General features: G+C 36.4%; 1 protein-coding gene across 1 annotated transcript; it reads right to left on the bottom strand.

Annotated features, from left to right (window-relative positions):
* Positions 1 to 6,370: 6,370 nt before the first annotated feature.
* On the bottom strand, positions 6,371 to 20,954 carry LOC127934319 (choline kinase alpha). The gene is made up of 12 exons (XM_052531618.1): positions 20,524 to 20,954; positions 19,477 to 19,585; positions 17,169 to 17,222; positions 13,380 to 13,493; positions 13,131 to 13,264; positions 12,287 to 12,391; positions 11,977 to 12,035; positions 11,791 to 11,878; positions 10,162 to 10,270; positions 9,977 to 10,083; positions 9,608 to 9,689; positions 6,371 to 8,244 (listed from the first exon to the last, which is right to left on the bottom strand). Exons 1-12 carry the CDS (start codon positions 20,757 to 20,759, stop codon positions 8,185 to 8,187), a joined length of 1,257 nt encoding a protein of 418 aa, XP_052387578.1. The 5' UTR covers positions 20,760 to 20,954; the 3' UTR covers positions 6,371 to 8,184.
* Between the last annotated feature and the right edge of the window lie 1,198 nt (positions 20,955 to 22,152).

Here is a 22,152-nt window from a genome sequence, read left to right as displayed (position 1 = left end):
CAAGTTGAAAAACCTCTCGTCTTAAATTTATTTTCAAGTTTAAGATTTAGGACGGTATTTTGAACTATTTGACTTGCCGTACATCCAGTCACGCTTCTGGTGCACGCTAGTTCTGATCGTACGTACAGTAACTCGGCAAAAACGCCAGAATTGTAGTATGTTTGCGTAAAGGGGAACAGACATTCCGAGGGGAACAGAATCGACTGCTACACCGGCAGTGGCAGGCGCCGTCGCCGTTTTAATGACGAAAAAAAATAAAAAAACATTCACATTTGCACACATTCGCTGGTCAAAAACGATATATTGATAAGTAAAACAACAACACAATTGTTTTTACCATCGGAAAATCGTGCGCCCCGGCGCTGTTTCGTTCTGGAACTTACACAAAGCGACGAGTGATCCTCGTCACCTAGATAACATATATTTCTAAGAAATTTATTCTTTGATTTATGATTGCTGATACACTTAATTTATTAACATTTAGGCTATTCATGTTATGGTATACTCTCCGCTCGTCCTCACATGTATAAAATGTTGTAAAACATGGTTTTACTACAGTAATGTAGTAGTAACTAAAAAAAAAAAAAATTACAGAAGATCACTGTGAAATCTTTATATTTTATCATGCAGAATATAATTCATGATTCATTCCTAGGCTTCATTTATTTGATCCAAAATACAGCAAAATCAGTAAAATTGTGTAATATTTTTACAATTTTAAATAACTGTTTTCTATTTGAATATATTTTAAAATGTAATTTATTTTTGTGATCAAAGCTGAATTTTCAGCATCATTACTTACATTACAGTGTCACGTGATCCTTCAGAAATGCTTTTCACTGCAACTGTACTTTTCACACTATTTTTATGTATTTTTTCATTGCTGGCTTATTTTAGGGAAAGTGTAGTGAATAAGAGACATTCAAGAGACCAACATCCCTGGTCCACCACAGTATAAAATTTTTGCCAGATACATGGCTCACAGAAGGTTGCTGTTGTAATTAGGTTTAAAGAAGCCCTTAAAACCCTGTTTATCTATATTATCTAATATTATTATTATGGTTGTTATTAATCGTGAATAAATCTAAAGCTTTTGAGACTATTATTTTGTGTTATTGAATTTGTCATGAAGATGTGACCATTTCTTCCTTTTATGCAGGGTTACTAAATAATCTTGATATAAAAAAGGGAGGGGGGGTGCCCTTTTTCAGTTTCAGCACATGCCCCTCAAAAGGTCTGTGCACGGCCCTGACTTCAACAGGTGTTCATCTACAGTCAGAAAGATGAAGTCACAGGAATAGAATTCAGTTCCATTTTTGTAGAGTGACTGTAAACCTCCGAACCCATAAATCACGTAATGAGTACTGCAGTTAAATGTCTTGCCCTTTGATGACATCGCTATCACTCATCAAAGCTCATTAAAAATTATCTCATTTGTCAAAGTTCTGAATGAATTCTATGACTGGAATTTGAAGCCTGACTTTGAACCTGTTTGACTGGAACACATGCCATTTCATAATAAAGAAATGGTGTCACGCGACAAAGGGCAGGAAATGTTTTGTTTCCAAAACTGCAATGTAGTACAGTTGTGGGACAAAGGGACAGCTTAAACACCTTAATAAGGTTTCAGCATCCTCTCTTATAGAAGTTCAAGGATGTATGATTCTCGAATCTGAAAATATAGAACAATGTCTATTTTTAGGGTTAAGAATTTCATTTGACCCTTTTCTTTTCACATTAAAATACTTTTTGTCCTTTCATGACCGTAAAACTGAACACTGATATTCTATAAGTTGGTGCTATTGGTAAAACCAATTCCTAATGATTGTACATAATCTTTTGCAGTTATAAAAGTAATGAGAGTGGATTCATGAGTGTCGTGCCAGTAAGGTGTCCCTGAGCAGCTGAATTATTTTATTTATTTATTTTATTTTATGTGTGGGAGGAGGGAGGTTTTTGGCTCTTCTTGTCGATGACACAGATGCCAAAGTGAAAGATCTGGCTGTAGTTCAGAAGGCTGGAGATAAAGGAGAGCAGGACAGACAGGCAAAAAAGAAAAAAAAAAGAAAAAAGTTTTTGAACAATTCTCGTTTTCAGCCCTTTTGCACATTTTTAAGACACAAGTTTCGCCATTTACAAGATGTTCTGACTTTTGCTGGTTAACACTGTGGTGAAGATTGGAACTTACATTGAGGATAGGCAAATACAACTATATAATTTATGTGTTATTATAGTAAAATAATATTTTTCTGTGTGTTGATTGAAAATTGTGTGTAGAAAACTTCAGATTTGCCCTTATTTCAGAAGTTGACAGAGTCAGCGAATCAGATTAGAGATTGCCAGATCAAGCAAGTACTTTCCAGTTTGAGTGCAATATTCATCAGCATCAGTGAACTGACTGTAGGTGGTCAGTGAATGTGTTATCTAAGGACAAGAATGGCTTTAGCCTAGTTCTCTGCAAGATAATCAGTTGAGTTTGTTTCACATCTTGTCTAATTTTCTTGGGTTTACGGAGTTGAATTTCCACTTCACAGGTTTTTGGGATTGTGTATTGTTGTGTGACAGAGAATGGAATCCGACAGGCTGAAAAACAGAATTCCTGTTCCTGCTTTTAGGCTTGCAACAAAGTTACATTAAACATAACAAGAACAGACAACAGGTTAATTTTTTTTTTCTTCTTTTATTTTTAAGCTTGTTAATAATTGCCAAGTGAAATTGAAATATAGGTTTTATATGTCAAATCAGGTGCCCCGGTTTTCAATATATTCAGTTTATTTGTAGACGTCAATGTAGACAATGTACAAATATAATGGTACACCAAAAAAAAAAAGTAAAAAGTAGTGATAGATTTATTTAGCAATTTTATATAGGCTACTTAATTTAATTTTATATTACCACTATATGGAGTCAAAATATATGTTTGTTATTGATATGAACAATGCTGACGAGCAGGGCCGTGCACAGACCTTTTGAGGGGCATGTGCTGAAACTGAAAAAGGGCACCCCCCCTCCCTTTTTTATATCAAGATTATTTAGTAACCCTGCATAAAAGGAAGAAATGGTCACATCTTCATGACAAATTCAATAACACAAAATAATAGTCTCAAAAGCTTTAGATTTATTCACGATTAATAACAACCATAATAATAATATTAGATAATATAGATAAACAGGGTTTTAAGGGCTTCTTTAAACCTAATTACAACAGCAACCTTCTGTGAGCCATGTATCTGGCAAAAATTTTATACTGTGGTGGACCAGGGATGTTGGTCTCTTGAATGTCTCTTATTCACTACACTTTCCCTAAAATAAGCCAGCAATGAAAAAATACATAAAAATAGTGTGAAAAGTACAGTTGCAGTGAAAAGCATTTCTGAAGGATCACGTGACACTGTAATGTAAGTAATGATGCTGAAAATTCAGCTTTGATCACAAAAATAAATTACATTTTAAAATATATTCAAATAGAAAACAGTTATTTAAAATTGTAAAAATATTACACAATTTTACTGATTTTGCTGTATTTTGGATCAAATAAATGAAGCCTAGGAATGAATCATGAATTATATTCTGCATGATAAAATATAAAGATTTCACAGTGATCTTCTGTAATTTTTTTTTTTTTAGTTACTACTACATTACTGTAGTAAAACCATGTTTTACAACATTTTATACATGTGAGGACGAGCGGAGAGTATACCATAACATGAATAGCCTAAATGTTAATAAATTAAGTGTATCAGCAATCATAAATCAAAGAATAAATTTCTTAGAAATATATGTTATCTAGGTGACGAGGATCACTCGTCGCTTTGTGTAAGTTCCAGAACGAAACAGCGCGGGGGCGCACGATTTTCCGATGGTAAAAACAATTGTGTTGTTGTTTTACTTATCAATATATCGTTTTTGACCAGCGAATGTGTGCAAATGTGAATGTTTTTTTATTTTTTTTCGTCATTAAAACGGCGACGGCGCCTGCCACTGCCGGTGTAGCAGTCGATTCTGTTCCCCTCGGAATGTCTGTTCCCCTTTACGCAAACATACTACAATTCTGGCGTTTTTGCCGAGTTACTGTACGTACGATCAGAACTAGCGTGCACCAGAAGCGTGACTGGATGTACGGCAAGTCAAATAGTTCAAAATACCGTCCTAAATCTTAAACTTGAAAATAAATTTAAGACGAGAGGTTTTTCAACTTGAAATGTAAAAACATAAGACAAAAATAACGGAACAACTGCAAGATGTATAATAATAAAAAAAGAACATAAACGGGAGTGTGAGAATAATTTTACTATGCTGCAGTGTAGCAAGAAATTTGTCCCTTTTTGCTTTCCTTACATCCAGGTGTGTTTGGTGTATTTTCATGCGGGAATGTTGCCAAATCCGCGGAATTTAGGCTACTTTGGGAAAATGTTTGATTAACTATTTGGTTGGGTTTATTACACGGACCTGGCAACCCGAGGGGAAACAGACATTGGGGAACAGAATCGACTGCTACACCGGCATCACATTACATTTTCATCTAATGTTACAAACTAGTTTTTTTAGCAATATATACGGAGCGCTCAGTTTTTCCTGTGGTAAAATGCATTTGGCCAAAATAGCATTTTATAAAAGATGAAATGCAACTATATGCACAGGCTATTTAAGTGTTGGCTATGTATTGGCTATGACTAGATGGAAAATGCTAGCCCTCTCTCTCAGGTGACGTCCCACATGTCTCAGTCAGTGAGTCAGTCAGAGATCAAATAAATAAAATATGAGCCTTTATAGACATAGGGTCTCATTCATGAAACATTCGTAAATATATGAGTAAATATGGGAGTGATTTGCGCGTAAAGAGACCTTCCCGAAAACCCTTCTCCTGATTCACAAATACTTCGTAAACGTCAGATGTGATAGTGAAATGTGTGTGTGTGTTAATGAATTCCAATCAGTCGTAAATGGGACGCGCGTGCACGCTCATTCTCAATTACCATAAATCCCGCCCATTAAATCCGACAGACAACTATATATGAGCATCATATTATGACACCAAATGAAGGATTTCAACGTCTCTTCTCAAAAGCGAATGAAAAATAACAATTTCTCAGCTGCAGAAATTGAAGTTTTATTATCAGAAGTTAATTCAAAACGCCACATTTTATTTTCAAGCGTACATAGTGGCGTACTATCAGGTCCTAAAAAAAGGAAGCTAGGCAGCATATTACAGATGCTGTTAATGGAGTTTCTTCTGTTAATCGAACAGTCCCAGAAGTGAAAAGAAAATGGTTCGACATGAAGCTTGACAGCTTCATTAGTTCACTTCGAAAAAATCGTATTCAAACTGGACGAGGACCACCATCATCATCGAGCATATCTACATACTACTAGGCTACTCTCATAATAAAAGTAAAAAGAAAAACCGTATGTAATTACTTTATATAATATTTTTTTTTCAAAATGCTGTGTAAATATGTACCCGAGTAAGGTGAATTAAAATGCAGCCGTATTAATGAGCAAAATGTTCAGATGTTAAACGCACTATTTACGCGTAGCTAGGAGCAGGTGTAGATTTCTTTCGTACCAACTAACATTTGGAAAATACGAACATTTTAATGAATCCGAAATTTTACGACAGAACCACTTTACACACGATTTACACAAAAATTAGTTCTGCTCGTGTTTCATGAATGAGACCCATTGTGTTTAGTAGTACTTCTTCAAACAACAAGATATTTATTTACCCTTCGCAAAACTTTGTTCAGCTCAGCTGGTGTCTACTGTGCGGCTGCTGTGGAACTTCAGTTGATTCAATGAATATAGAGGGGGCGGAGTTATCAGCTTACTGACAGCTTGAGGATCGAATAAGATTTACACAAGCTCGTTTTAAGAACTTTCATTTGCTAAATATTTGTAAAACAGACAGACAGACGTAAAGGGTGACCAATAGCATTGTTTAATAAAGAAAAAAAAAACACCACCAAAAAAAGGGCACTTCGGAGTGTAAGGGCAAAAAGGGCATGTGCTCTGCACATGTTGAGCCCTACCTGTGCACGTGCCTGGTTGAAGTGCAAGAGTTTCAAAGGACGGCCGTTTGAATCTCTGCAGAGAATCTTGTGCTGCCATTATGTATATTACAATTGATTTTCGCTCATTACTTTTTAGAAAACAGCTTGCCTGTAAATTTATGTGTTTCTGCACAAGTGTTCTTCCATTCCATTTCAGTTTGCCATTTTATGTTATGTCATCCATTATTAAACTAATTTTCACATTTATAATTATCATCACTGAATTAAGATTTGGAACCCTGGCATCATAAAATTCGATTCTAGTTCCAAGTGGACTGAACGGACTGAAAAAGAAAAAAGAAAAGGACATGGAGACAAAATAATCTTGCAACCCTTTATTCACAAATGCAAAGCATGAATTAGTACATTACAAAATGTTGAATTCTGTTGAATTGGTTTCGTATCATAACTCTTTTATAAGGAGAAGTGTAAATCTCATTTTTTTATATTTATACATTTAATGTGTTTATAGAGAATAAGCATTAGAAGCTTTATATTGATGTTAACATGTTTAAGTTAGTAAAGCTGGTTTAGACGACTGATTTTAATATAGAGGAATTCTTTTCAATTATTCTTTTGTTTTGTTGTTTTACATTATACTTTCACTTTACCCTTCCGTTTACTAATGTTCCAAAAATCAAGAACCATAGAGACCAGTTATATAGGAACGTAAATATATATATAATTTTATATGATTTAATATATGTGTGATGATGTGTGGTGTGAAACAGACATAAATTGATCACCAGTATAGTACAGTAAAAAAGAGGGGGCCAAGAGATCCACTGACATTATTTCAATAAAGACGCATAAAACTTTCTTATTAAGAAATATACATTTTCCATTACAGAAAAATAATAGTAAAGTTACATTTACAAGTACTAAACGTTTTTCACAGAACTGTTTCAGAAAGTGCCTTTGACGTTACTGTTAGCAAAAAAAAGTAAGATTGCCTTAACACAATTGTTTCACTATACCTACATTTCAAACTAACAGTATGACAAAAATAAACATTAACCGTGATTTAAGGTTATACAAAGAAAATGCAAAACTAAATGCGTTAAGTAAATATTGTTCACTTGTAAAACAATTGTATAGCATTAAAAAAAAAAACTCACTACGAAATTTGTAATTGGACCAACTGCTGTACAAAATAAAATGCTGTTATTTTGAGAACAGATTGATATAAAGCTTTATATTTATATCGAACAGTTATCAATTCAGTATCAAATCATATACAGGCGGGTACTCTCATACTTATCAAATTCTTATAAAATAAACAAGCACCTCTAACAAGAGGTGAATGATATCACTATGGTCAACACCATAATAGTTTCCACTGTTCAGACCATCTCTCTCCTAAGGAGCACACAGATGGTGCAGTCCCACAGGTATTCACATCGTCACTTCACATCATGCGGATCTACTAGAAAATCAAATAAGACATGATCTACTAGAAGTCGAAAAGAGGTAAATCATCAAGTAAAAAGGACGCCCCCTCTCCCCCCCAAAAAAGGTGGCATAAAATGGAAACAGAGAACTTGGAAACACAATACTGAATCATCAGAACCACAGTGGCAACACAGTTTGGTCTACCAATTTCTGGTAAAAGGTCCAGTTTTGAAACCTTAACTCTTTCACAGTCATCTTCTATCACCGGTTATATAGATAACATTACAGCAGATGACTAGGCTATAAGAGACACCACATGGTTTAAATTAGTATGAAGTTGAACTTTCTGCCACACTATTCTGTGACTTGTGAATCAAACTGCAGCTGCATTAAATATTTTGCGCTCCTAAGCTCTGACCTACAATCTTTTTTTAGCTTTTTTTTTTTTTTTTTGGCACATGACCTCGTTATTCACGTTATTCTCCAACTGTCCAGAAGCTTAGGCTGGTGTGTTAAATGTGAGAAGCTTAAACTTGTAAACACTGAGAAGCAGCATATGTGGACACTCAATGCACATTTTAAATATATACTTTGCATTGATTTTGGTCCATGCAGCACGGTTGAATTACTACAGATACATCCTCTTTCAAGAACATTCAAAATATGCTCCGCTCTTTCCTTGACACCGTAGGAGCGTTGTTCCGTCTTCCTTCAGTCAGTTGGGAATTTATGCATGTTTCCTTTATACCATGAGCTTTTTTTTCAGCTCAAAGTATGCATCAAATCTGGCCATGGCATACTCCTATAAAGAGTAAGAAAAAATGATTAAAGAATTAAAAAATTATATATATTAATAAAAGAGCAGTTCTACAAGGTATATGCACATTATTATCTTGGGTGTCACTGTCCTTTTGTTTTTTGTGAGAAGTATCTTAAAGGGGGGGTGAAATGCTCGTTTTCACTCAATATCCTGTTAATCTTGAGTACCTATAGAGTAGTACTGCATCCTTCATAACTACAAAAAGTCTTTAGTTTTATTATATTCATAAGAGAAAGATAGTCTGTACCGATTTTTCCCGGAAAAACAAGACCGGCTGGAGGCGTGACGTGTGGGCGGAGCTAAAGAATCACGAGCGCGAGTAAGCTTTTGCGTTGAGAGCGTTTGGAAGCTGTGACAGCTGTGAATGCTGAAACTGAACGAGAGCAGCAGCAGTAACGACTCGCTCCGAGCGGGGCTCGAACCCGGGTCTCGGCATGGGAGGCGGGCGCACTAACAAGGAGGCAGAGATATTTGAAGCAGTTTTACTCACCGCATGCGGTTCCAACACACGATCGTGACCCTTTTTCGTTGGGACTGCATTATCCTTAACAAGCATCTTCGAAATGCAGGGAACAAACAAAAACACTTGCACAACTCCGTTGATGCTCTGTAAAAATAAACTCCATCCACTGGTCCCTTAAAGCTGTTTTTTTTGGTAATCTGTGCAGGGTTGTCTTGCCCTGGCAACCAAAAACACACTCCTTTTGTAACATTTCGCGACGCTCTCGCTCTGATCAGTGAATGCCTGTGCTCTCTCAGTGCTCTGCTATACGGGAGCGTGCGCTCTTCCGGCAGACGTGCCCTTATAAGGAAATTCCGCTCCATCTAACGTCACACAGAGCCATACTCGAAAAAAACTTTCCGAAACTTGTGACAAACCGGAAGAGGTAATTTTGGAACAAAAATACTCCTTCAAACATACAACTTTTTTGAAACTTTGTCCATGTTTAGCATGGGAATCCAACTCTTTAACAGTGTGAAAAACTCAGTATGCATGAAATAGCATTTCACCCCCCCTTTAACCTTGAATATGGTTACGGTTTAATTTTTAAGTTTTTTAAGACACTCAACTCATTAAAAAAATAACTGTGAAACATTACTGTGGTACACACTCAATAGGTTTACAGTCATGCTACCCTGACCTCACAAGTATTTGTGTACTGTTCAAAGGGTTGTGAGTCAGTACAAATATTCCAAAGGCCGTATCTTTACGTATCTGATCGCCCGTTGATAAAATTCTTGTCTTACCTAAGAGCTGCACTGTGTACAATGGAATAACTCAGTAATAACTCAACATTAGCAACTGCAACCAGAAAGTTTTGACAGTTTTCTTGCGATAACTCACCATGTACCCAAATTCAATAGTTGATATTTTGGCCTGGATTATGGACCACAATCCCCAGAAGAAATGGGAGGCCAGAGCAAACCTAAATGAGAGGGCAGTGAGTTCACAAAGTACAGATGGAAAGAACGTTTGGGAAGTCTCTTGAAATGTGAATCAGGGCTGGACTTGGTCCAAATGTCTTTTTTATATCCATTACAGTAGTACAGTACGAGACCCAAGATGGATAGCCATTCATTGTTTTGATTGAATGGGCCTCATTTCAAAATCAGCAGTCTCAAAAAAAATATTACATAATCATCTATAAAATTACAATTTAATGGCAAAATGTGCGTAAAACTTCCTAAAATAGATCTGAGGTAAGTATATCACCTGTTAACCTCCACTAGCATGTCCTCTTTGAGTTTCAGCTGGTCCTCCTCACTCAAGTTTTCAAAGCCAGCATGAGATTCCAACAGATAACACTGGAAGAAATGCATCTGAGAAAACAAAACAAATGCAATGACATTTGGTTCATAGATTTAAGAGACAAAAGTACAAAAAAAAGACATACAAACCTGCTGTGCTTTGGTGGGGTAATTTTTGGTGTTCGTGATGAAAAATGGAAACTTGTCGTAGGTATAGTCATAAGTCCACTCACAGAAGAAATTTCCAATGTCAAATCCTCTGTGGGAGAAAGAAAGGAGATCAGCACCCTATCAACATCATTTGTTAATGTGATAATAATGCATAATGAGTGTTGATCATCTAGAAATATATAATATAATATATAATATATAATATATATAATATAAATATTATAACATTTGGAAGCTGTTCAGATCAGCTTCAATAAATAATGAATACATTTGGTTCTGATGGGCTTCAAATTATGTGTAGGGCTGATCAGCACATTTATATATAATACATTACTGAATACAAATGCCAAACACTGGTAATATTTTTTAAATTCATGGTCTAAAATATTGTTAACTGAAGTGCAGCATTAACTGAAATTTCCCTATTGCTGACTGGGAAGATTTTAAATGTCTAGTCTGTCGTAAAACTCTAGAAACTCTACTCTAGATAACAATGCAGTTGCGTATTAAATGGCACATGCTAATTGGCTGATTCTGCAGCCAATCAGATTGCTTGCACAACATTCGCTGTAAGCTGGTCCTGTAGTGTGCAATCAGAGTTTGTCTTATACCCTCGACCTCCCCTAGCTCCACCTGTCTAAATCTGCTACAGGATTTATGTATGCCTAATAATGCAGCAGTAACATAGCTTACATGCTCACAACAGTGGATCTGTATATTAACTGGCAGTTGCAAATCCATACTTGCTCTGCAGTAGCAAAGTGTGTTGCAGATTTAGTCCACTAAGCCTAAATTATACTAACATCCTCATTTCTGTTAACATGCTAAAACAACTACAAAAATGTTGCCACGACTGAAATTATATTGTTAGCCAGGTCACAAGGTTTCGAACAGTTTTGAGCCAAACCACAAAAAAAAGACAAAACATGACTCTTGATTTATCAAACTGAAAGAGATCCATTTGTAAAAAGACTCTTTGTGAAGAGGCTCACAGCTGCAGTGGAAACTGAACAAAGCACACATCTCTGTGGCTGGGAAACCTGGCTTCATTTCCTACCACTTTGCTGGACAAGCACTGTCAATGGACCTAAACATGGCTCACTTATGCCCTGGGAGACTACACTTGGATGGCAGGATGGGAAATCAAACAAAGCATGCCTTGACCCTTGTTGCCCACCACTGGAACAGTCATCTTGCCGAAACAGGCTTCTAACAAAACCAGGCTCCTAAAAGAACATGTTACAGTCAGGAGCTTATTTGCCCGAGGATCCTCTGTGAGAACTGTGTTTGAGCACGTGCAAGAATGCGAGTAACCTAGCAACAGTGTGGGATCAATGCCAAACCCCAACGTCTAGAGGTCCTTTCTTAGAAATGGGGCACCCAAACTTATCAGAAACAACTGAGCGGTCTTAAATAAAAAAGAGAATCAAAAAGTTCTTTAATTCAGCTCCAAAGATGTGGGAGGTAATAGATCAAAACGTATTTCCCATCAAACATCTGGTTGTTAACCAAACCAGGCTGTTTTCTTGGAATTCAGCTGCATATGCTTTTTCTGATACAGCATGTGAGGGATCTTGTGGAATGAATGGGACTATGAATATTACAGACCTGTAGCTGTAGCTGCTGTACTCAAAATCAATCAACATGAGCCTCTGTCTGTCTGAGTTCTCACGGCCACTCAGGAGCAAGATGTTTCCTGTGTAAAACAAGGCAGCACCATTTGATAAAGCATTGGTGGACCTTTGTTAGAAACAATAATGAAATACAGACAGTCCCAGTAAATCCATGTCTAACCTTCTTGCAAGTCATTGTGGCAGAAAACAACAGGAGAGGGAGTAGATTCAAGTAGACACCTGTGTACACAAACAGCCATTTATGTAAACATACAAAAGACGTCAATGATGAACAGTCACCAAACACCTTTTGCATTTGTCAATACATTATCAGTCACTCTCGAATCTCTTAAAGTGTGAACAGTTTCCAGGGGTTCTGATAAAGCACGTTAATAAAAACCACGCTGGAAATGCATGACGAGAAGACAATGCCCCTAAAACAGAAGTGAAATCACTGCTGTGCGGGATAATCAAGATAATAAAGATCTTACTTTAGACTGTCCATCTCTTGAGGCAAGTTGTAGCTCAAAAGGCGGGAGAAATTGCGTAGATGGAGTTCCCTGGTGAAGGTGAGCTGAAGCACTTGATCCATGTACCTGTGCAGTAGAAAACCGGCAAATACAGACAGTAAGTCTTCTATTTTTAGCAATTAAGAAAGCTTCATATAGTAGTATGAGATGATAAATGTTGGTAATCTATATTTATGTCCCTGTGGAAATGCTAAAGACTATTGGGTTTTCCAGAAGACAGGAAACAAGAAAACAGTACAAATTTATCTTCCAGGGAACCTGGTTTACATAAATCGTGTTTTTATTTTTATACTGTTGACATGTAGAGTGAATTTCACCAGAAAAGCTCAATCCTGTCAACATCCCGACAGTAAGGATGCAGTTCCCCCCACCCACTATGAACATTTCTACGAATTTAAACGAACTAGACAACCTTCATATTGTGTTCATATTGTGTTCTAGCCATTTTTCCTTTTTCCTGAAAATGCTAGTTAATTTTATCACATAGGACTAAAACCTACTGACTTTGCTCCCACAGTCAAAAATGGCCAGTCTACAAAACATTCACTAAAATACAGATTCATAAGCTCATATCTTCCTAAAATTACTAAGTTCCAAAAAAGAAATTCAAACCTGTGCTAATTGAAAGAAAATTTGTTAATAAAAAAAAAAGACTGAATCCATGATTTAGTGATTATTATTTAGCATAACAATTTACAAGCAGTTTTTAAAAGGCCAGTTATTTTTGACCAGAACAGCCAAATTAGGTAAAGGGTTTTCAGCACAGGACAAGTGATAATTCAACAGATGTTTTATGATCACGCACTTTTCCATGGTGCCAAACAGCCACTTTGGCTCCTTGTTGAAGGGCATTCTCATTCCATGAAATCTGGCAATCTTTTCAGCAATCTCAGCAAATATACCAGGGACACTCAGCTCATCTGTGGACAATTTTCGACTCTGCAAACATTTTGCAATTTGCAAGAAAGGGATTCATAAGCAATAGTGTCAAATCACATGTTTTCACATCCAGATTATCTTCTCAGTCATCGTAGCAGCAAACTTTAAGACTCACAGGGACATATTGTTCCAGTCTCCCCTGTGGAAAAATGCCATAGAGTTTGGGCCCAAGCTCCCTCTCGGCCAGGATGGCAAACATCACACTCTCCAGTACCATGGCATCAGCTCCCTGCAAACACAAAAACATACGGATACAGTTTAGACCCTCAACAAATGATATCAACTACCAAGATCAGTCAACAACCTATACAGACTGCAACGAAACCCTGCTTAGTTTAGTCTGATTGGATCTTCAGTCCCTCAGTTCAAAACTGAGATGCTAATTTTGCATTGAAATCAGTTCAATCTACAAGCCAGCCATTTTGTAACAGTTGTGATGGGCAGAAGCAAATTCAAGGGCAGTGCTGGAACAAAGTGAGTTAAATGGGGGAAAAAACAAGAGAGGCAATTGTGCTGAGCGAGGCAGAACTTGCCAAACATCCCAGTCATTAATTGTGGCTGCTTAACTAGCAATGACATTAAGCCTGTTTTTGGACAAGGCTTTGCCAAGTGTTAATACACAGAACTGAAAGAGCTCCCATCCCATGTGGGGGAAGTATTTGTGCAAGATACCTACATTTTTCAAAACACATTATAGTTCTGCTTTTACTCGTTCCTCTCTATTAGAGATTATCTAAAAATATGTGGCAAAGAGATTATATATTTACCACTTATCAATCATTGAATGCTGTACTTTGAACAATTGCCTTAGGACTCCAAACCTGGTAGGGCTGATGTTGCAATCATGGAAGATTCAAAAAGGTTTTCCTTTAACATTAACTTGAACGACATTCGTCTCGTGACAATGTTGTGCAAAAGCGTTGATCACAATCAGGCGTACTAATATGATAAGCATAAAGCACACAGAAAGAAAACTGACAAACTCCTACATTCTGCTGAGTAACATGGCAACTCTTTTCAGTTTAATGAAAGTGGTTAAGAACTGGGCTGCCAATCTCCAAAATTAAAAAAATAAAAGTCATGCAGTAACTTTGTCTGAGGAAGAGTTGTTATTTACTTCCACAAAAGCAATTAACAGGAACCAGATCAGTGTGATTCATAAACTGGATCAGTTGATTCTTTGAAAAGATCATACTCAAAAATTTCAATTTCTGGTCTTTGTTTGATATTTTCAATTCATTAATCGCATTAATCAAGATTTATATTTTTGTGTTTCACTTGTGAAAGGAAGCCAAGTTCGGAGAAACAAGGTGTAGGGATATTATAGTTATTATTTGGTTTAATTCGTGTTCCATTTCAAACATGAATATGTGTCATGACATAATAATGAACACGAGACTCGGAGGAACAAGTTTCCCAGGTGCAGCTGAAGGCAGCATTAAGCACGCATTGCAAAGGTGTTCCTTTATTTAGTATCATATTTAAACAACAGAAAATCTTTTGCTAAATACTAATAATTAAAATCATATAATGCATTGGTTTGGAGTCTTTTATCTAACTACAGCTCAATTTAAAGAGGTCAGGTAAAAGCACTGAGCTCATTTCATCCCAATGTTTGACATTGAGCAAGAAGGGTACACAATTGCACAACAAACCTGCTGAGGGAATATCAGCTGACCTGCAGGGTAAAAAAACATCCGTCTCTTTCAGAAATTAAACACAACACTATGGCCTTCCCATTGGAGGATAATCTGTATGGAAAAACCTGGAAGGAAATGAAACTTCCTCTAAACATACTTCGGAAACACCATCACTGGCTCGCCTTGGAAGTAGAAACGTATCAGGAGAATCTGAGTTTTCTAATTCTTTATTCAAAATATGTGACACAGTATGTGACAATGACACAGGCGCTTTATTCAAATTTGTTCTGAAATGTCTGGCACTTTAAGTTTGGTCTGCTGTCCAGTGAGTCAAATGATTTAACAGACAGCATTCTTATACGAAAATAACATCTACAGAAACTGGTTTCAGACAGGATTCCTAAAAATAATTGAATGTGCTTTAAGACAATTCAACTTCAGCCCTAAGGGCAACTGTTCAGCAGTACACAGTCCCAACCCTAATCAAACACACCTGATTAATAAAGGCCTTTAGGATTGCGTGACAATTACAAGCAGGTGTGTCTAATTTCTTATAAACACGGGTACCCAATCCTGTTCCTGGAAATCTAACCCTAGTCTCATGCACCTATACCAACAATAATTCATGTCTTCAACAACACTTGATAATTACAGAAAGGTGTGTATGATCAGGGTTGGCAATGAACTAACCCTGCAGTAGATTCTGAGGTACAGGGCTGGGCACCTTTGACCTAGAACAAATTCAAAAGAGCTTCAAACATAACCAAATATTTAAATGATGACATGGTTTAAATGACTTACTTCTTTGTAAAAAGGGGAAATTGAATCTATTTAATTTTCAATCACTCCATTAGATGGCCCTTTTATTCATTTCACCAAATAGCTAAACAGTGCGCATTGTATACATCAATCAATACTGCCTTCAAAGATCGGTTACATTAGATTCATGCCTTCCAACCTTCATATGCTGCCTGCAAAGCCAGCATTTTTCAGGTTTTAAACAGTCTCTCTCTCTCTCCCTCCCTACCCTGTTATCTGACTAAGCAATAGCCATGTGACCGCTGAGCAGCAGCTGCTTGGGTTTTTCCAGTGCCTGTTAATACACAAGGCATAATCACAGGATTACTGAAGCAGATCAGTTCACAGCAGCACATGGGTAGTATCTACATGCAGCTGTTATCCATGTCCAGTGAGGAGGGGAAGTCCACCTAAACAGTAGCACTGCTGACATCCCTGTGTGGATGCACCTAAGATAAATGCTCATAAAACTACACATGCAAAACAGACAGAAACTAAATTTGCAGAGGCCAGACAGGTGATGCTGAACCGAGACAGTGAGGTTAATGCTGGGATAAGCTTTTAATAGGATGCACTGCTATGTGACTCTCAGACAAATAATGCAACTCGGAAAAGTTTCAAGTATGTCAGGTGATGCGTTTCAGTGCTGTTCTCAGTTCCGAGCCATGTAGATATGAATATGAACCTAAATAAAATAAAATAATTTTCTTATTATTAATTATAATATAATAATAACTATATAATTATAATGTATTATAATTATAATTAATATCCTCGTTTTGAGTACAAATATTTAAATATTTTTAAAACAAGATGATATTACTGGAGAAACAAAATTGTATAATATAGAATTGATTTCAGAGAATAATTATTTTTTTATATAATTTTTATAACTTTAAAATCGTTCAATTTAAGTTGGGGTAAGAAAAATAAACTCAATTGAAGATGTATTAACTGAACACAATTTTGCATGTGAACATGCTGTTTTAAGAATTATTTTATATTGTTACTAAATAAAGCAACAACAAAAAACAAGACAAAAATGATTAACAAAATTATTTTGTGATGCATTAAAAATAGGGGTCCCAACTGATCATTTTTTTCACCAAAGACAATATACTAAAATACGAGAATGTAACAATAATAAACCTGAGAGCTCATGGAAAATTTTGACCTAAAAGTTTGAAATCACAAGTCAACTGAGACGGCTCCAAACAAAACATTTCTGATGACCCAAATAGCTTGTCCCTTGGCCTTTGAGAATGCTGGGATGGGAGGTAATCATACAATATCAGCAGTTTAACTATAATGCTTTGAAGAATTTGTATTCTTATTGGCCTTATACTGGCTTTAAAAACAAGTCACATGATGTGGAATAAAACCTTTTATAGAGACACAAGTCTACAATGACACATTCTGCTTACATAAAAACAATAGAAAAACAGAACTTAGATCATTTTACTTACTTGAAAGTCATTTTCTGTGTTTGATTGTCTGGAATCCCCTTTATTACAGGACATCTAACAATAAGAGAAAAAGCAAAAAACTATCCATGAGAACAAGGTGTTGTTTATGTGACAGATCAATTTAACCATCTTCATAAAACAGCTAAATTAATTGACAGAGTTATTTTCCTGATAAGGGACAGTCACCCACTATGAAGTATTAAGACGGTGTCTTTGGTAGCACAGTAAGAATGTGCATTAAACAAAGACATTAACTGTGTGATAAAAAATAAAAAAAGGAATAGAGTGTTAGAAAGGCTTGAGAGATAGAAATGTATGACCTGTTGAGCAAAGGTTTGACTCTACAGGAGGCTGACCCAAAATGTTCTTTAACCACAGGTGCGAGAAAAAATATCAAACTCTTTTATAACAGCAACTATAAAAAAAAACTAATTCCATTGATACCAAGCACAAATATTTAGTACACAATGCTATACTCCATTACAAGTAAAATATATAAAGGGTTTGGTGTCCATGGTAATAAACACTATGTAAATCTCACAAGAGCAATGAGAATGCTAGTGACAGCAATAAAGTGTGTCTAGTTAAATAAAGGTCAGCTACTGGTGCAAGTTAACTCATATAAAAATGCCTAAATGAGATTCATTTGTGAATCACTGTGTCACAAAGTCCACACACTCTGGAATTTGTCATTTGACTTCAACCAATGCTTTTCCACGTTTAAACACCTGATTGGACTGTGGACCTACTGACTCCTCATCAGGTATGACATCACAAGCTTCGTGACGGCTGTTTATTAAAAACATCCAGAGATTAAAAGCTACTCATCATTACAAAAATCAAATACCAAAGCCCAAAGGGAACATTCAGTCACTTCACATGCATTTACAGCTTACTTAAATTTAGGAAAATATTGACCTATCTGTCATATAATATAGCTAATATTTTTTTATATATTAAATTTTACTTGAAATATATTAATACGAATAAAAAAATACAGAAAATATTTTCATTTGCTAAAAATTTGTCATTACATGAACAATAATCATAAGGCACGACCTTTATAAGCAAGGCTGCTATTATCATAATGCTACTGATATGTCATAACAAACGAAATTTTAAAGGTAAGACTATGGAATATCATTCACTGCATATAACTATCATATTGGCTGTTTATTAATACATATAAAAAACACATATTAATGCATGACCATATTCTAGATCCCTTAATCCTACCCTATACTGAAACATGACTACTACAACAACTCCCTTACTATCACTAAGCATCAAATTAGGAGTTCACCGAGGGAAAACTCTCAGGTAATAGTGAATATGTGTTCCCTAATCTAAAGCGTTACTCTATTAAAAAAGTAGAATGCCACCAAAATATCTTATAATTCACTGCCGAAACTCCTTTGGTAATGTAAACAGCATCTAAATATGTTTCAAAGGAGTAACAAAGAGTTGAAAAAAAGCAGACAAGAGGCAGAAAATACTTTAGAGAGAGCACATTGTGAGCTTAGTTCTCAAAGATTTTAAAGACTGCGATGCTCATAAACTTGAAGACAATGCTGTGGCTTCAGGGATCACATACTGTACCGTGAGTGCTATGTTGGGATCACCTGGAAACAAGAGTGCTCAAGGCACGCTCCTTTGGGAAGCCTACGGCAAAGAAGACACGCAAGTACAGCGATGGAGGTACATCACCCAATAAAAACTGCCTCTTTAAATTTAGAGGGAACACACACAAATAGAAAAAATCTCTGTTTGAGGAGCGATTTAATGCTCATTCTGCCGAATGAAATTAGGTATGAATATCTCACAACAGTCACTAAAACTATGATTACAAGTTATTTTTGGTTAGTTTAACGCACAAATTAATAAACTGCTTAATTGTTTTAACGGTTTAAACTGAAATTACTGCCATTCAAATTATCCCAGATACACAATACCTAGTTTCAGACTAAATGGCAAGATTTAACATTTGGCAATCATGTCCTTTATGTATGTATGTATGCATGTATGTATACTTCCCAGCTTACTACAGGAACATAACACAAAAACCTGCCATGTACATCTTAAAAGTTAACATATATTGTGTAAAACTTGGGGTTGAAATGGTTAAGGCATGGGAGCGGATCTTACTAAGCATCAAGTTGATAATATTATTTTGAATACTAAAATTACAAATAAAGAATGCTACTACATAGGCTTGCTACTTATTGCAAATTATTAGACTTGACTATGCAATATGGCACTTAACTCATACTTTAACACTTCACCAAGTAAAAAGAAATTTCCAACACACCTGCAGAATTTGTCCATACAGGCGAAGCAGCACGTTTCGTGGTTCATCTCCAATGCTTGGTTGCTTCTCTGGCAAAGCGCAGAGGAACAGTTTGTTGCTGAGGCCTCCCCTAGAAGCAAAATATAAAGGTTAGAAAAGAAAATAACTACATTCTTACAATGAATCAGGATGAAAACGTTTTGAGATTCATTAAAAATGCATAGAAATTCTGCACACACTTTTTGTATTCTATTTTCTTTTTTCTAAAACGTTGTTTAATGCACATAACTAGGCTTTAAGACACACCCTTACGAAAATTAACCATGGTTTTACTACAAATAAAACCAAAAAACCATGGTTTCTGTAGTAAAACCATGGTAACCACAAATTAACCATGGTTTTGCTATATTAACCATAGTTTAACCATGGTATTTGTAGTAAATCTGTGGTTTTACAAATGGCAGTCAATACGCCAAAAAACCATGGGTTACTACAGTTTTACTATAATAAAACCATGGTTATTTTTCGTAAGGGCAGTCCCAGCATTTTAATTAATTCAGTATATATTATTTAGGAAGTGCCTTCTGTTTAGGCAGCTCACTCGGTTTTGAGACAGACAGTTCATGGAACAATGAGGCACATTACTGTAGAATTGCCCAATCTTCTATTATCTTCTGATCTAAGAAAACGAAACTTGCGGTACAAAATCATTTTATGAAAGGAAACATCGCGCGATTTCAGTGAGTGTGTCGCCTATTTCCGAGTAACGTTACTTTTAATGATACCTATTAAATATGCTACCAACACTGTATTCATCTTACTGTAAGGTTAGGTTTAGGGTTGGGGGGTAAGTTATGTGTACATATAAAGCCTCGCACCTTATTAATATCATCCTGGAAGCTAAATTTGATAGGTAACGTAGCACTTTACGCTATCGAATCATGCTACCATTTGTTTAAATCTGACAGGGTAGCACACATCGTCGGAACACCGTCTCTGACACAAGTAACTTAAAACCATTCATGTCACAGTTATTTACATTCTTAGTCATTTAGCAAACCAGAATACCTGATAATAGAGATTTGGAAATCATCCTCATCTATGGATTTCCAGGCTCCGTGAAGAAATTCTTTGCACCACAGATACGCCTTATGCTTTGTCTGGTGGTCGGGCTCATCCGGTCGAATGATGTCTTTGCAGTCATTCTCACTGTCAGGCTGGACTTCGAGAACATTCTCATTTACCAATAAACCCAGAGACATTGTAGGCGAGGAAGACACTCCATTGATGAATTTAGTCTTCATTTTTGCTGTTGGTTACTAGTGTAAACGTAAATAATTCAAATTTGCAGGCAATGAATTAAACCACAGGCTCTCTGTGCAGCTTAATAACTGTCAGATGTTTTAAACGCAGATTTAAGGGGGCTAGCTGATGCCGTATGTAACCGTACGCACAATAGTAAAGAACACACTGCTTCAGACGCATTTATTCGTGCGCAGTACGTTGAAGTCGAGTGGGTTTGACCTCACGTCATCCGACCACACCCGTTCTGCTCTCTGATTGGACAACAGAGTCACGTCCCCTTCATTCCAGACTCGAGCTAGCTACTAGATCAATAAACAATGCCTTAAAGGGTACTCTAAGAATTTGTAAAATGTGTCCCTATAGGAACGTATAGTGACATGACAATCACCACAGTGGTACCTGGTGAGATGTAGAACAAAAATCTGGTGGAGTTTACAGAAAACAATTTGATTTCCTTTTTTATGAATTTTTCAAATATGTCCGCATAGCAACATAAATAGCATACGTCATGATTTTGGTAAGCAATTAAAAAATGATACAGTAAAGTAAGATGACAATCACGACAGTGTTACCTGGGGAGCAGTAGAACAAGAATCTGTTTGCAAACAACAATTTGATCTCCTTTTCTATGAATTTTTTAAAATGTGTCTGTATAGCAACATAGATTGCACTGATGAGAATTTTGGTAAGCATCATGTTGTGGAGACGCTGTTTCATTGTGAAAGCGAAAAATACTTTTTTTGGCCTGCCAAAAGAGGACACAATTATTTGTCAGTGGTTAAGTTGTATTAACAACACTGTTCCATAAAAGTTCAACCCAAACATTTTGATATGTGCAACGCATTTTATGGAGGACTGTTTCCTGATCCTGGAAGAGAGGTTTACATATGAGAGTGGGGCCCCACTTTGCGATCGCGTTCTTGGTGGGAGGGGGTTGGGGGGGGGGGGGTCTCATGCACGGGCCAAGTATAGGTCTCTGAAGGAAAGTAAGGGGAGTTACTAGAGCTGGGTGTTTTTACACCATGATACCTGATTGGTTGACGTCATAGTGACGTTAGGTTTAGGGGTGGAGTTGGGTAAGGGGGATCATTTAGATTGCATGATTTAGAAACACCCAGCAGTTTTATAAACGCCCACTTTTGCTCTGCAGAGAAATGAGACCACTCCAACTGCACACCCCTAACGACAGCCCCGACAATAATGTACACAGTATGTGGAAAATAATGTTTTTTGAGCCTTAAACCGCATAAACACATTTCTTTACACCAAATACACAATATATTGTTCTTTTTAGCAACATCATCTGTCCCCTATAAGCGTAGGCCTGACCTCAGTGTCAGAACACGGTGGAAAAAGACAAAATCATTTAAATAAATTATAAATGAGGCATTT

This window comes from Carassius gibelio, chromosome A18, assembly GCF_023724105.1.
Source record: "Carassius gibelio isolate Cgi1373 ecotype wild population from Czech Republic chromosome A18, carGib1.2-hapl.c, whole genome shotgun sequence".
NCBI classification, from domain to species: domain Eukaryota; kingdom Metazoa; phylum Chordata; class Actinopteri; order Cypriniformes; family Cyprinidae; genus Carassius; species Carassius gibelio.
The sequence above is the reverse complement of the archived record's forward strand: the minus strand, read 5'-3'. Positions and strand labels throughout refer to the sequence as shown.

Excerpts from the sequence above, each read along its gene's own strand:
- LOC127934319 (XM_052531618.1), bottom strand. The coding sequence starts at position 20,759 with ATGAAGACTAAATTCATCAATGGAGTGTCTTCCTCGCCTACAATGTCT. Across the intron at positions 11,879-11,976 it reads CCACAATGACTTGCAAGAAG|GAAACATCTTGCTCCTGAGT; the intron begins GTTAGACATGGA and ends TGTTTTACACAG. Across the intron at positions 9,690-9,976 it reads ATGCTAGTGGAGGTTAACAG|GTTTGCTCTGGCCTCCCATT; the intron begins GTGATATACTTA and ends CCTCTCATTTAG.